General features: G+C 45.9%; 1 protein-coding gene across 1 annotated transcript; it reads right to left on the bottom strand.

Moving 5' to 3' along the window:
* Positions 1-86: 86 nt before the first annotated feature.
* Positions 87-5,152, bottom strand: dusp5 (dual specificity phosphatase 5). The gene is made up of 4 exons (XM_048249098.1): positions 4,668-5,152; positions 3,712-3,854; positions 2,977-3,196; positions 87-1,083 (listed from the first exon to the last, which is right to left on the bottom strand). The coding sequence occupies exons 1-4, from the start codon at positions 5,023-5,025 to the stop codon at positions 497-499; spliced, it is 1,308 nt and encodes a 435-aa protein (XP_048105055.1). The 5' UTR covers positions 5,026-5,152; the 3' UTR covers positions 87-496.
* Positions 5,153-15,714: the final 10,562 nt, after the last annotated feature.

Raw genomic sequence — 15,714 nt, 5'->3', positions numbered from 1 at the left:
ATTTACCAGACCAGGTTATGAAGTTTACCAGTCTGTTATGAAATAGACTAAATTGAATAGTCTAAATGAAAACTCGTTTGCCTATAGAAACTTTATCATCATTTATTGTTTTTATAAAAACACACACTGTTTAAAAAACAATAAATTAATTAAGAAAGACTGTTCAGATTTTAAGACAAAAACAGTAATACAACAACATAAAAACACGTTGCTAAGGCATGTATTGCAGTATACCGTGCTGAGTTTCATTAAATCCACAAATCAAAGGCAAATAGTATCAGTGAATATCCCTAAAACCACACACAGAAAATGAGCTTTAGGCAGTACTCCAGTGACAATTCTTTTCCTGTTTTCTCTTTCTCCACCTTAGCTAATATTACATTGCTTAACAATGTTTGCCAAGAGGCTTATTTCTTTTCAACTGTTGGTTTATTATTTAGTAATAATATGCTTTATTTTTTTCAAGTAATCTACAAAGGAAATGCCAAGCACTTGTTTAAGGCAGTGCAGTTATTGGGCTGAGCTTGAACTGGTGGACCGGCGACTGGAGGGGCAAGGGCGTCAGGAAGGAGGTAGGGAACGAGAAGACGGAAGACGGCTCTTCCCAGCTCTTGCCCAGCTCAAAGTCATCGGAGAAGAACGGGGAGGGGGCCGCTAGCCCTCGGGGTCCGGGCGTGGGTGGGGGCTTAGTTCCAGCTCCAGACACTTCCGCGATTCCCGCCAGGGTGGCAGAGTCCATGGACAGCCTCGGCAAGGAGGCTGGATCTCGGAGCGCAGGAACGGGCCTGGTGCCATTTCCTGTGAATTCCAACGAGGTGGCAGAGTCCATGGAGGCCCCTGGGACAGAGGAGGAAGGGGAAGCAGGAGGCGGCGTAGAGAGCACCTCAGCCTCGAACTGCAGCAGCTGGCCCATGAAGCTGAAGTTGGGCGAGATGATGGCGCGCTGCTGGCGGATGATGTCGAAGGCCTCCTCCAGCCGCAGCCGCCGGCTCCGCATCAGGTACGCCATGCAGATGGTCGGGGAGCGAGAGATGCCAGCTTCACAGTGCACCAGCACTTTCCCACCGGCCTGTTTCACACGATCTGAGGGAGACAGGAAGAGAGGGAGAGGGTCAATAAACTGTTGAGGCTCATATCAACAACAATAACAATGAAGAAAAATGATCTTGCAGAGGTGGAGAACCAAAACAGTACTTATGACGCAAATGCTACGGAGAATGGCATAAATAGGTAAGTGAGTGGGTGGTAGGAGGACAGAAGAGACGCAAGTGAAGCGTGGACTGTTGTTTTGACAGCTCCGGGTGCTGCACGCCCTCAACTTTCTCTGTTCGTCTCAAAGCTGCATCCTCTTCGTCATCATCATCATCATCATCATTATCATCATTATCTGTATCATCGCCCTCAACATTCCTCTCCTACACATCTGCAGCCAAACTCCACACAGCCTGCCTGGGCGTATTGACTCCTTCTAACACCAACTGAGTCATACCACACGGTCCAGCCCATCTGGGGTGGCAGCGGGCCCTTCTCTGCATCACCTCACTGCTTTGATTTCACTCACAAGCCTCAGACGAGGACAATGACACACACACGCAAACACACACGACGACGCAACGTTTGTCGGTTGCAGGCTGGCGGGTTATAGCCACGCACTCATCCGCATGCCGCGGCAGCTTCTGGCGTGGGGGCGATTGACACATCCGTGTCCCTGCGTAACCAAAGCCAGTCACTGACGCCAGCAGAGTTCCGGCCTGGCAGCTGTATCCTGCCCTTATAAATAAATAAATAATCCCAAAGAACATCCCCACTCCCGTTTACTGGGGTTGACTGGACGCACGGTTCACATGGCTATTTGCTTGGACGACATTTGGCTCTGTTTGGCCTGCGGGCAAAGATCTCTGCCCTGGTCTCGGATGTCTATAAATAGCCTCCAGAGCACTTTCCTCCTCCCTTTGTGAGGGTTTTATGGCCTTTAAGAATACCTGCCCCCTTGATGTCCTCCCTGGCCGCCCGGCCACCTGGAACCGGACCAATCTGCGAGATCCTCGCTCACATTCCTCCGAGCTGAGCATCCCCACCCCGCCTGTCATTAACGGCTCCCTCACGCCGGGGCACAGCGGCCACGCCCGGTCATGAGACACCGGAGGAGAGATTAGTGAGCACACATCCGGTGACAACTGCACCTTGTTAAACTGCCAGGGGAGGTGTCAGAGGCTATTCCTTGAATCACCAAGGATTTGTGTGTGTGGGGAGGGCAGAGTCAGAGGGGGGGAGAAGTAGGATTGGTCGTGAGAGTTTAGTTTATTTCTGGGTTCCTCTGCAGCACCCTGCCAGCAGAGGAAGTCTTAATTTAAAAACTGTAAGATGCGCCACCGAAATAAACAGGTTCTGCACCTATCTATAGCCTTGCCATGTAACACCGCCTGAGCTCCAAGGAATGTGTGAACGAGTCGTGTGAAAAGCTCTACATCTGGGAAGCAGGGATGTTATTAGAAACCTTAACACCCACTCTGTCACTACGAATACCGCAGAAGAAAATAAACAGACTTAAAAACAACCAGAGCCACGCAAGCTTGCAGTGAGCTAACAAAGGATGGAAATATGTGTCTTTCCTCTCCTCTTTGAGAAGGATTGCATGCTGTGTCCAGAATTAGCAAATGCAGTGTAAGGACAATAGCCTTGCGTGTGCTTTAAAATAACACACTGCCTTTGATTTTGACCCCGATGCCATATCCTGTGCCATTGCAAGGCACTTATATACACAAAGAAAGGGAAATCCATCGCCTGTGGTTGACACAAAATACTATAATGTGCAGGTCTTTCCAATCCAGTGGTAACATTTGAATGTTTTGATGACCATGGTTGAATCCTCTCCTCTATCTCCCTACCAACAGGACCGCTGGAGTGTCTTGCCCAGTCCACAGGCTAAGGTTTATTGAGTGGGGGTGAGGTGACATGATTCATGTGCCCACTCACCGATGAAGTCGAACGCTTCCTGGAAGTGGGAGCTGATGTCGGCCGTGTGGCTGTCCTCCACTGGGATCCACTTGTAGTCATACTGGCCTTTTGCCGGGTGTGTGTCCCGCCTGGAGACGTTGAGCAAGGCTGAGATGCGGCGGTCAGCCAGGTAGTCGTGTCGGGAGGCGTGGTAGGCACTGCCGAGGTAGAGGAAAGGGGTGAGCTCCACCGGCGGACCCTGTGTCAACACAAAAGAGAAAAGAACGTCAGTGCCAAGTCTTTCAGAATCATTCGAATTTAGTGGATGGGGGTGTTTAAAAGGCTACTTCCTTTAAAAAAAACATCAAAAGCTTGAGAAAGGTCATGGATGAAAGATAAACTGTGGGGCTGGCTATTTCAGATGTCAGCTGGATAGCTTTGATAACCAGTGGCTTTGACTGGACCATGCCTTTAACATTTAATGTGAGACTTCAGCTGAGTGAGTAGGGTCAGGTTGGCAGAAATTACTGTTTCACTTTAACCAACGTTGCTGTTTTAATTTAGACATTTCTTTCACTGTTTCAGAGCTGCCATTAAGGTGCCACTGCTCAACTGAAAAAGACTAAGAACTAAAATAGTTCTTCTTGTCAGCCTTATCTGTTTTCCTACAGAGCCTGCTGATGGCAACCATGACAATAATCAGCTACCATAGGGGAAGCGGCTGCTGTGGCAGTGGGCCAGAGGGGGAAGCGGCGGGTTTTCTCTCTTCCATACCTGATCGTAATCTGGCTTGAGGTAGGAGCCCAGTTTCTCACAGTGGCTGCCGATGATTCTCTCGGTTTCGGTTCCGGTAGGTTCGACGGCTTTCATCTCAGTGCAAAGTTCAGGGTATTGGGCGTGGAAGTTCTCATAGCCCCCTGTAAAAGACAACATGCATCAAGTTAGCCAACTAACCACTAGAATGATGATATAAAAATAATGTGTATCGGCTTGTTCCCATTCAGTCCTCGAAATATCCTCCTGTATCACTTCATTTTTGTAAGGTATCATTCTCAGTGAAATATAGGTGTAGTCATGGCACGTAAAGTATCCGCCAACAGTGATAAATTAATTAAGCGGTTACAGTATTTAAGTAGCCCGTTTTGATGAAGGCCACATTGTCTAAAGCAAAGTGATCAGAATGGCAATTCTCCACACAAAATAGCATACGTGGGCTATTATTAATAGATTTTGAATGGCGAGAAAAAAAATCATTGAAAGGAGTGCGCTGCGCCGCGCGCTCTCAAGCTTCCCGAGCCGTGACTCATCCCAGTCCTTTGACGCACGCTGAGAATTTATCTCTCCAAGTGTACAGAAAATACATTGCTTGTGGGGTTGGTTGCTACAACAGCGAGTGATCAAATAAATGACTTAGACTTAAAACGAGTCATTTCACGGAAACCATGAAAGTGCGAGTTTACATTTCATCCATGAGTGGGAATGATACGTGACATAAGGCTACAGTTCCAAGAAGTGAAAGATGGATTCCCTCTAATTACTAATTTCATGTACTGGTTGCCCAGTATTAGACATTAACATTAATAACATACCTATTTACATTTTAGCCTAGTCAAATAAATGTAGGCTATGTTCCTTTCCATGATTAATCTATATTCGTTATGGAGACATGCACATATTGACAATGTGAGATTATAGCCATACAGTTTAAAATAAAATGGTACGTTTCTCACCTTTCAGAAAGTAGATGTTAGCACCACTCGCTGAGAGTGTATTAATCACTATTTGAGCGACACTGTCCTTTCTGAGCTTTTGGAAATGAGGTGTCCGGTCGTCCAGAGCCACGACAGCCGAGATGCTGCCTTCCCGGAGCCGATACAAAGCTTTCTCATCCGGAATGACAAACTGAAGCGGCACCGGGCCGCCTCGGGATCTCCTGACGACAACGGAATTCAGGTTCACGTTGACCGAACCTTTAATATTAGAGTTCGAAAAAGAAAAGTATGGTCGACAATCCACAATAAGACAGCTTCCACATTCCTTTCTGATAATTTTCTTCAAACGGCGGCAATCTATGCTTGAAACCCTCATGATGGCTGGTTGAATGTTGAAATATTTCTATTAGTGTGGGTTGAAATGACAAGGCTACACTTCTTGTGTCTAGGGCGTAGGAGCTACAACAGTTTGCTACACCCGTTCGTGCGTCTTTGCCTACATTGCCTCTAAGGGGATTCCGTCTGAGGAGTTTTATATGAATGAAACCTCCGGCTTGTGACGTCACGAACCATATATGGACTCCGATGAGGTATGATTAGAGTTCTTCTGCCCACAGCGATATTGCCTGTAGGCTACATTGAACACGCCTTCTCTGAGGATGAATATTACCGCCTTTGAATCAGCCATTAGTCATGGTTGTCCAAACGTTTCGTTATTAAACACCGTGTCTTTCTCTTTGGCTATTTAAACAAATGTATCTTCCAATTAATTAACTTCATGGACAGATTAGTTATATATCTAATATCTTTTGTCCTGACAGGTGATGTTAACTAAAATGATAAAGGTAGCCTACTGTATAGCCTATTTGTGTTTTACAATAGCCTAGTTATTCCCAACAGTGCTCTTTTGCCCCTGTGTTGTGGAAAACGCGTTTAATGGGTATATGCTATTTGTTGTCACAAGAGACAAAATAGTCTCTCCGAGGTGGCCTAACAGTAGCAGATGCACCTGTCTGACACCGCAGTTTGAGGAAAGGTGACTGGACCAGGATAAACTTCCGATTGTCCCGCGTATAGCCACCATGGCCTATATCCGTTTTTCATAATCCTGTAAATCCTAACAAGCTTAAACGTCACATTAGTCAAATGATATTCATGACAAACACTGCGTCAGCTTTGATGAGAGGCTTTATGTGAATTGAATCCTTAAATACAGTTCAATCTACATATGTATTTCTTAAACTGAATGGAATATGTATTTATTTATTTTTTTACTTCAATTGTATAGGGGGTTTATGAGAAGATTAGTAAGACATTCCTGGCAGTTGGAGAGGAGAGAGAGAGGTGGGATTCCATCCAAAAGATTGTTAGGGAAATTGTTGAGAGGGGGAGAGAGAGAGAGGAACCTGGAGCATCATCAGTGAGCTGGTTACAGGAAGAGGAGCCTGCTGCCGGTGGATTAGAAGCAGCAGGCAACAAGCCATATGGCCCAGGCTTAATCTGGGAGAGTGACATCACTCACAGGAGGGTAAGCAGCACACTCCACTGCGTCACCCCCACACAGACACACACTCACATGCACTTCAGTTCTTCTCGCAAGGTGAATGATGATGTGATGTCAGAGCCAGTCCCCCATGACAGTTTTGTGAATCTAACGAGATGATTGTGTGGCTGTCTTTCTGGTAACCTGTGTGTGTGTGTGTGTGTGTGTGTTTATGTGTGACTCCAGGTGTAAGGAGTAGGGTGTTGACATGCTGACACATAAGGCCTTATCCCATCAAGCAGTTCTGGCATGACACACTTGAATCATACTTTGGATGTTAGAAGGCAATTGTGTGCAGCTGGTGACAGGGGTATGTGTGTCTGCATATCGAATTCTGTGTGTGTGTGAGTGAGTATGAGTGTGTGTTTGTGTGTGTCTGTATCCATGTCAGACTCTGTGATTCCCCTCCCCCTCCATCTCTCTCTCTCTCTCTCTCTCTCTCTCTCTCTATCTCTGTCTGTCTCTCTGTTGCCATTCCGCGTAATGGGATTGGCTGCCTTCATTCATGCCCTCCCCCGCTGCAGTGGTAATGTGTTTAGGAGGTCTGTGACTCTAAGCTCTCCATCTACCTGTCCAGATGCAGCCCGCTCACCTTGCCCTGGAGGCACACAAACACAATCCCCGGCTTTCAGGAAGCCATAAGTCTGCAGTCACGTGCCACTGCAGTAAGCTGAGGTCACATCTCCCATGCCAGCAGTATGGAATACCATGAGGCACACTGCCTCGGGCAGCAAAGAAAAAAGAAAAAACGGGAAAAAATGACCAAGTGTGCAGAAAGGTTTTGGAGCCAATTTGGCTGGGTGTCAATTGTAACGTTTTTCCAACTGTTCATTTTCCGTTTTCGTTAGTGCCATGAGCTGTGCAGTGAGAATAAGAGGAAGATTGATTGGCACAAATATGAGTTTGGGCCTTGTTTTTGTTTTGTTTTGTTTTGTCAGAGTGCTACATCTAATGTCAGCGCTTTGTTGTTCTGTTGCCGTAGACAAACATGTAGGAGTGCTTATTTGTGTAACAAAATTAGCTCCTTGGCGTACGGGCTTTTCTACCCTCCGAATATCACACCCCTACTGTGTTTACAGTGGAGCTCACATTGTCTTTACTTGGCACCATGTGCTCTGTGGACCTCTAGTGACTTCCTGCCTCAAAAGCACAAGCATTTTTTTTCAGTGAGACAACACAAACATACACAATGGCAGCCGAATGGAATAGTGCGGGGCCTTTAGGCTAAAGCAGGTGCTTCCTGGATTCCTGTCAGCCGAGCCAGACCAGATTCCAGAGCTCTCGACAAGCTTCCAGAATGAACAGAGATTAGTCAACTCAGCTGACCGTCCACAACAGAATCAAGTTCACTCTCCGAGGCTCTTTCATAACCTGAAGTAGTGGTGGTGGGGGTTAGTTTAATCAGAAGAGGCTGCTACAGTTGGCCAATACCTCCCCTGAGTGTTTTTGGAATGAAAACAACGATCCGTGGGGCCTTGTCACAGGTGACACACTGTTTCAGAATTGAGGGGGTCCACACAGGCACAGAACATGTGGCTGTTTGGAGTGGCAAGAACATTCCACCCGGTGTGTAGAGTGTCACTGACAGGAAAAGATTTCCAAACTCTTCTGAGAAGTTTGGCCCACACGCACACTCTCTCTATCTCTCTCTCTCTCTCTGTCTGTCTTTCTTTCTCTCTCTTTCGTCTCTCTCTATCCCCCAGCCTGCACTCTGACTTTCTGGTCCATCTTTTTGAAATGTCTCAGATGTCTTTTTCTAGAACTTTCCATGGCTTATTGCTGACAGACAGATACACACACACACACACACACACACACACACACACACACAGACTCCTCTCATCTGACTCATGACACCCACTGTAGCTGACTCCACACCTTGCTCATCCCGGTGTCACAACACCGCAGGGCAAAGCACACAGTCAAGGTATGGAGCGCAGAGAGAAGTAGTGTGAATGATGGAGGACCAGAGAGAGAAACTGAAGGAGGAAGAGAGAGAGAGAGAGAGAGAGAGAGAGAGAAAGGGAAGGAGAGAGAAAGTAGCACACGCAAGTCCTCTGCAGCTGGAGGGCTTGAGAACAAAGCAGTCAGCCTGCCGTTGCTGCTGCTGCTGCTGCTGCTGTATAAATAGCATAAAGGCCCCAGGTGGTGGCTGACTCCTAAACCCTGAGCCGAGCCTGCTCTACCTGTCTGTCTGGAGCACTGCATGATGAAGGAGACCACGGGGAGCTATTTTTAGCCTGCAGGTTTCTGTGCTACTTAATATACATATAATATTTTTTTTTAGGTGCCACCAGTCTCTCCTTAGAGTGTGATTGTTGTATGTTTGTACATTCTCTCTCTCCCTCCCTCCATCTCTTATTCTCTCTATCTCTCTCTCTCTCTCAATCTCTCTTTCTCTCTCTCTCTGTAGGGAGGTACATGTGTACATATTTATCTTATAGCCTTACCTTACCTTACTATCTGTCTTCTGCCTTCAGCATGGCCTACAAAGACCTCATGTGCTACATATGCATAAGTTGTTTATAAGCTCCCTTACCATTTAAATGGCGGACAGATTTAGCGGTGCAAAACAGAAGCCTGTGGTCTATCAGCAGAAACACCTGGGTGTTTCCCTTCTCTCCATTGTCTAGAAAGGGGAACGGGGAGTACCAGTTCTCACTACTGGAGGTGGTTTACGCAGGAGGAGATGATATCTAGTCACGCTAAAATATCTCTCTCTATGTGTGTGTGTGTGCATGTGTGTGTGTGTGTGAATGTGTGTTTGTGTGTGTATGAGTTCCAGGTGCTCATTTAGTCCTCTGTGGTTCTGTATTTAGTCAAAAGGAAACTCGGGGAGGAAGTGTTGCCTCTCTGTCGGTAGAAGGTCACAGTGAGTAACGATCACATGCGCCAGTGTCACCACCACGGCTTTGAGCAGAAGTCATCTGGCCAACTGAAGTCCCTCTCGATTGGGTGAAACTGGTTAACAATGTGTAACAGGGCACCCACAGAAATCTTCACAAGGATGTAGGCATACCCATGCATGCACACATACACATATGCAGATGCTGTCTTTCTCCCTCTGTTTCTCTTCCTTTCTCTCTCTCTCTCTCTCTCACACACACACACACACACACACACACACTCACACAAACATGACACTGTGTGCATCAGCACTAAAGCGATTTGTTCTTCCCCACATTTTCCCAGCTTAACAGGCCGCATAGAGCAGCACATAAACAAATATGATGGCCAAGCCCCTTCACTGTGACTCAGCTGGCAGGACGATCACCCTCTTCACCATCATCCTCTTCGCCACAGGCTTACTGTAAGATCGCCATCTTACTGTGGAGTCCATGCTTCTTTTCCCCAGACGTGCACTAAACTAGTGCGACAGAGCGGATGTGCGCTCGCTGTTGGTGACGATTCATAGCATTGCAGATTATAGCCCATCAGGGAGGGATGAGGATACATTAAGTGTGCATAGAGGACGCAGTACTCCAGGGATGGGGATCATAAATCTATTCTTAACTGCAAGGATGCTGCCATGTTTTGCCTGCACCAAGCACTCTGATCTCCTCCGTTAGTTGTAGTCCATGGCTCATGACGTACGCTCATGATGTGGCAACTGTTACGCAGGAGAAGCACACTATTAAAAAATCCTGTGCCATCTTATCTGCAAGACTGAAATGAGCAAACCCTCTGTAGCTGATACGTGCTCAGATAGAGAGCTTATTCGTTGACTGTTTAAACACTAGCACAGGTCAAATGGTTGCTGGGTTTTGATTCCTTCACTAATGGCCTTGCAGGTGAGGTGTGCAGTTGGGTGGGGGTTGGGGTGTAGGAAGCTTGTACAACAAGAGGAAACTTCATTTAAAGCCTATTTCAGTCAAGCACTTCCTGAGTGTCGCCACGGACACACTCTGTTTGTCAAGGAAGTGCTCTCTCTTCTTAAAAGCGCACAGGCAGCATTCTTAAAACATGAAGATGGTGTGTGTGTGTATGTGTGTGTTTGCATGTTCATGTGTGCCCTAGGGCTGACCTAACACCCCCAGATATAGGACAATGATGACTGTAACTATGAAATGATTTAAATATTTAACCAGGAAAACATGTCATGGTGGGGGATTTCCCTCCCTTTCAAAACAACAGGGTGTGTTTATGATTCAGACATCCACCTGTGCTGCAGAACAGGCTCTGATTTGGACTTTAAAAACTGTACACCACAATAGTACGTAGTAATGTACGTAGGCACAATGTTAACCGTAATGTTTATATGGTTAAGTACAATTACGGAACAAATGTCTAAGGTGAAAACTACGGCAGCTTCATGGGCTGTAATTACAAAGCTTACATCACAAACAGGTGTAATTATATAAAAGGAGCCATTTAGCTTACATAACATGGTCTTTACTCTTTACTCATGGTCTTGTGGTCTTTACTCATGGTCTTTACTCATGGTCTTTACTGATGGTCTTTACTGTTGGTCTTTACTCATGGTCTTTACTCTTAATTGGGCTTTTCTGGTGTATTATCTATTCATTTTCCTTTTGGGGCATCTAAATGACATTTCATACATTTCTAACAATTTCTAAGTATATTTCTCACATCAGCATTCTCAGTGCAGCTTGGACATCTTTTTGCAATGCACAGGAAAATGTCCCACTGAATGTCATGTGACTGCACTTAGAGCTGCAGGCCCATTATAAATCCCAGACAGCCTGGACCTGAGTGGTCCACACTTGGCTCAGCGGTACTTGGTGCAATGAGCTGCAAACAACTGACCACTTTGCACCAGTAACCTTTCATAAGGCTCAGTGTGTTGACAAAGCATCATTAATAAGGGGCAAGGCACACCATGAGTTTCTGCCCTTTGGCCTTTGTGTTTGACCGTGGGTAAAGAGACAGCCACATACCATTGCCACCACACACACATACCAGAGACACATAAGAGGGATGTGGAAATGGACGCCAAGCAGGAAGTTCTCAAACAGGAAGTTTCCGTTCTTTAGATGCAGGATTTGTCCCAGGCGAACAGGAAATACCAGAGATCCTTTAGGTGGAGGACTTCCCCTCTGTGGTCACTTCGTTGGGGGTTGTTTGGTCCCTTTTGTTTAGAGTCAAACCGCATCTCATCTCTAAAGAATGAGCTTGCTGTAAAAGTGGATTAGACCAGAAGAAGAGCTAATCATTTATTGCAGCTACTTGCTCTCAACCTTATCTCAACCTTTTGTTTGGAAATGCTGGCATGACCTCCAGCTGCCCCAGCTGCTGTTCAACTTCACCCTGATTTGAAGACTACTGGTCAGAACCTCAGTGGGGAGACGCATGTTTGTTGTTCTGTGTGAAAGGTAATTAGCGACTCCCTTCCTCGGGCAAAAGAACCTTGAGGTTTTTCTTGCCATTGTTACCTCAGACTAATGGCCTGGATGAGTCAGAAAAGTCCTAGATAACAGACTTCCTAAGGGCTGTCACGAATAGCCTTAGCCACGGCCAACGCAGCCACCACACACTGGTATTGTTATGGTCGGATAATCCACACATTGCTATTCGCTGTCGCAATCCCAGCATTGTCCCAGCAGTGGCCACGGCATAACAACAGACGCCTGTGAAGAATGTAGGCTTGGCCAGGAGACGTCAGCGAAGGGGAGAGCTAAGCTCCTTCCCTTGATGTTAAGACAGACAAGTGGTCGTCATCTTCTTAGAGTCACCTGTTATCACCCCATATAATCATGAAGCCAAGCACGCCTGCGAGCCAGAATCTCTGCTCACCTTACCGATGAGGAGACAAATCCGCTCACCTGGATTTGTCCACCACGGCCTTGGGCTGCCACTGACCATTGCCCCTGTAGTGGGTCTGTTTACAGCCGCTAAACTGCATCACATGACATTTTGTTTTCAAACGCTGCGTCACAAACACTTGCTATACATGAGCAGTGGCATTACATTTATTTCTCTTGGGGAATTCTGCAAGGCACATCTCAGAATGACAAGACTCCATAGCTCTGGCTGAGTACACATGCAACACACAGTGGAAACGGCCTTGTTTGTTTTATAATGCACAAAAGAGGAAGTTGTCGTTTTGGAGTTTAACTGTTGGGCTGACATTCGATGTGACATATCAGCTGAAGGGTAACAGCCATACAGTCATTTCTGGACTGCAGTATGGAATTCTTGTTACCCTCGACAAAGTAGAACTGATATTATTTTGGCCAAAATATATTTACCTACAACCTCGTTTCCAAAAGTGGAAAACTGTGTAAAATATAGATAAAAACAAAATGCTTTGCCTTACAACACATTCATTTACCAATGGAGCAGCACATTTGATGTCAGCATATTTCAAAAAAGTTGGAACAGAGGCATGTTTGTTATGATGTTTGTTTTATACCAAATCATAATTCCAGTTGATCTAATTAATTGTGCATTACACAACTTTCCCAGCCTTCTGTTCCCCCATCCCAACACTTTTTATGATGTGTTGATGTCATCAAATTCAAATGGAGCGTACATTTTTTTATAACATAGTACAACTTGTCTGTTTTAACATTTGATATGTTTTCTATGTTTCTTTTGAAACTAAATATAGGCTTATGGGATTTGCAGATTATCACATTTGACTTCCACAAGCTTACAATGCGAAAGATTATGTCCGTTTGGTTCCTTGCAATGATTGTAATGTTTTTCTACAGGCCCAAAAACCTGACCAAAAAGTCCACATAACATGTTGTCTCCTCCTCTCAATTTACAACATACTGTACTTCTGCATGCTTTTGAAATGACCTAACTAATACCTGTATATGATCACAGCCATGGAGATGACACACTGACACCATATACAGTAATTACAGTATAGCCAGCTTGTCAGGTTTTCATTGTGCACGCAGAGGGAGAGACACACAGACACACAATACAAACAATTAAATTTAGCTGCCATTGTGGGCGTTGGAAATGAGAGGGTTTCCATTTGAGCGTGTTGGTGTAGTGAGTGATGAGCTTCTGACATTTCACTGCATGGCAGTCTTAATGAGCTCATGAGAGAACGAAGAAAAGAGACAAAAAAAGCAGAAAGAGAAGCAGAGAGAGAGAGAATGCTAAGCAGTGAGAAAGAGAGAGAGAGAAGCAGTGAGAAAGAGAGACAGAGAGAGAGAGAATGCTAAGCAGTGAGAAAGAGAGACAGAGAGAGAGAGAGAAGCAGTGAGAAAGAGAGACCGAGAGAGAGAGAGAATGCTAAGCAGTGAGAAAGAAAGAGAAGCAGAGAGAGAGAGAATGCTAAGCAGTGAGAAAGAGAGAGAGAGAGAGAAGCAGAGAGAGAGAATTCTAAGCAGTGAGAAAGAGAGACAGAGAGAGAGAGAGAATGCTAAGCAGTGAGAAAGAGAGAGAGAGAATGCTAAGCAGTGAGAAAGAGAGAGAGAAAGAAAGAGAGGCAGAGAGAGAGAGAGCAGTGATCCGAGGAGAATGACTCATGTGTCGGTATTCTTTATCTCTCGCCTGCTTTTTTTTCAGACGCAGGGGGTTTGGGGGTTTGGGGGTCTCATCCTGTGGGTTTATGACTTCCCTTTTCCCTACCAGGTATTAGAGATGTAAAAGCTACTGTAGCAGAGGAGGCACATCCTGTGGCTGGAGGTTTTCTCCACCCCTCCCTCCTCCTCCTCCTCCTCCTCTTGTGGTGACACTGGTGAGGCACTGGCCCACTGCCTCCATTTCAGTTCAGTTTCTGGGACAGAAGGCTCACCCACGACATGACAACGCCGCAGCAGGGTGGAGGTGAGGTGGGGTGAGGTGGTTCCATTAGGGGCTGACGCTGCGCTAGCTGAGGAAGTCGTGGTCCAGTTCAGACACTGCATTGTGGGTGAGCTGGTCCATCCGACGGTAGATTTCATAACATCTTACAGCGTGTGTAGAGTGTGGAGTCATCACAGCTTTTCACAGCTACTAAAGGAAAGACAAAAATAATACATAATAGACATTTGGGGAGAGATATGTGTGTGTGTGTGTGTGTGTGTGTGTGTGTGTGTGTGTGTGTGTGTGTGTGTGTGTGTGTGTGTGTGTGTGTGTGTGTGTGTGTGTGTGTGTGTTTGTGTCAGGGGCAACTTGCAACTTGTCTCCAATTCCCTGTGGCCCTAGACATAAGAGGTCCTATAAGTGTGACTCATCCTACCCAGAATCATCTGCAGGGAGAGAGATAGACAGAGAGAGAGAGAAAAGGAGGGAGGGAGGGAGATGGGGAAGATAAATCAGCAGCATCAGAACACAGTCCAGAGTCCATACACATGTAGGCCAGAGCAGTCAGCGTTCCACTGACAAACTCAGTCCAATCTTACATAAGGCCAGAGCATCAGTCGCCTCTATTCACAAACTCAGTCCAATCTTACATAAGGCCAGCGCATCAGTCACCTCTATTCACAGTTATTTTAATTCACATAGAAGACCCAAAGAATTTCATTGTACTTGCTACTCTGTGCCTTTTTCAAATATGACAATAAATTGAATCCTTACGCATAGCAGTAGTGCTGTTTTATCATAACAAGTTACATAAATGTGAAGGTGAAAGGCTCATGGTAATGCTGTGTGGTAATGTGCCGAGACACTACTAAGTAGCCCACACAGACATCGACTATCCAGAGACACCACTATGAAGCCCATACGCACAGACATTGACTATCCAGAGCTTTGTGCAAACTGAACCTGGTGAGTCAGGCAGACGCTTAAAAGCAAATACCAAAACCGAGTCACTTGAAACAGATAAATATTTGCTAATTTCAGAGAGGCTCTGATGTCCACGACTCCACGACTTGTGCCCCCGTAGCGCAGCCGAGTGGCGGCATGATTCAGTGTGAATGATAACGGCTCCATTTTCCCACCACCTCCTTTCAGTCCATCTCCATGTTGTTCTCTTGGGTGATTGATTCACTGTGCTTTTCACTGGAGAGTCCAAGGCTTTCAATGGAAGTGTGGTAATACCTTTTGTTAGGGTGGGAGGGCTTCTGACATCTCAAACATGGACACACACACACTCACACACACATGGAAACACTCATGCATGCTTACACATGTGTGCACACATACACACACATACACATACACACACACACAAACACACCACGCATATACAGTACACATACATAGATTAAAGTTTAGCAAATGTGTTGTGTGCGTATGTTGTGTCCTGGGAAATCACCAGAAAACCCAACAGGATGCCATTGCTATCTGTTATTGGATGTCTGCTCCAGTTCTTTTCGTGATATTTCTCTGTGATCCCACTAACATACAGTACATATAAAGAAGAGGGCACCTTACCCTGTCTCTCTCTCTCATGCACACACACGCACACACACACACACACACACACAAACATACACATATCACATCACATTAACGTTGAGTTGCCATGGCTGTAATGACTCACAGGACATCTCAGACAGTCAGTTCCTCGTCGACAGTTATCAGCTGTCGGACCAGGAAGACAGTTGTGCTGACCTCAGCTCTACATATACAGTCACACACACACACACACATGCACAAGCAGAGAGAGAGAGG

The sequence above is a fragment of the Alosa alosa genome, chromosome 7 (genome assembly GCF_017589495.1).
Source record: "Alosa alosa isolate M-15738 ecotype Scorff River chromosome 7, AALO_Geno_1.1, whole genome shotgun sequence".
NCBI classification, from domain to species: domain Eukaryota; kingdom Metazoa; phylum Chordata; class Actinopteri; order Clupeiformes; family Clupeidae; genus Alosa; species Alosa alosa.
This window is presented reverse-complemented; position numbering and strand designations above follow the sequence as displayed.

Bases quoted from the DNA above. Each gene is read 5' to 3' on its own strand.
- dusp5 (XM_048249098.1), bottom strand. From the start codon at position 5,025: ATGAGGGTTTCAAGCATAGATTGCCGCCGTTTGAAGAAAATTATCAGA. The intron at 3,197-3,711 runs GTATGGAAGAGA...GTGTTGACACAG, and splicing joins TCAAGCCAGATTACGATCAG to GGTCCGCCGGTGGAGCTCAC. The intron at 1,084-2,976 runs GTGAGTGGGCAC...TGTCTCCCTCAG, and splicing joins GGAAGCGTTCGACTTCATCG to ATCGTGTGAAACAGGCCGGT.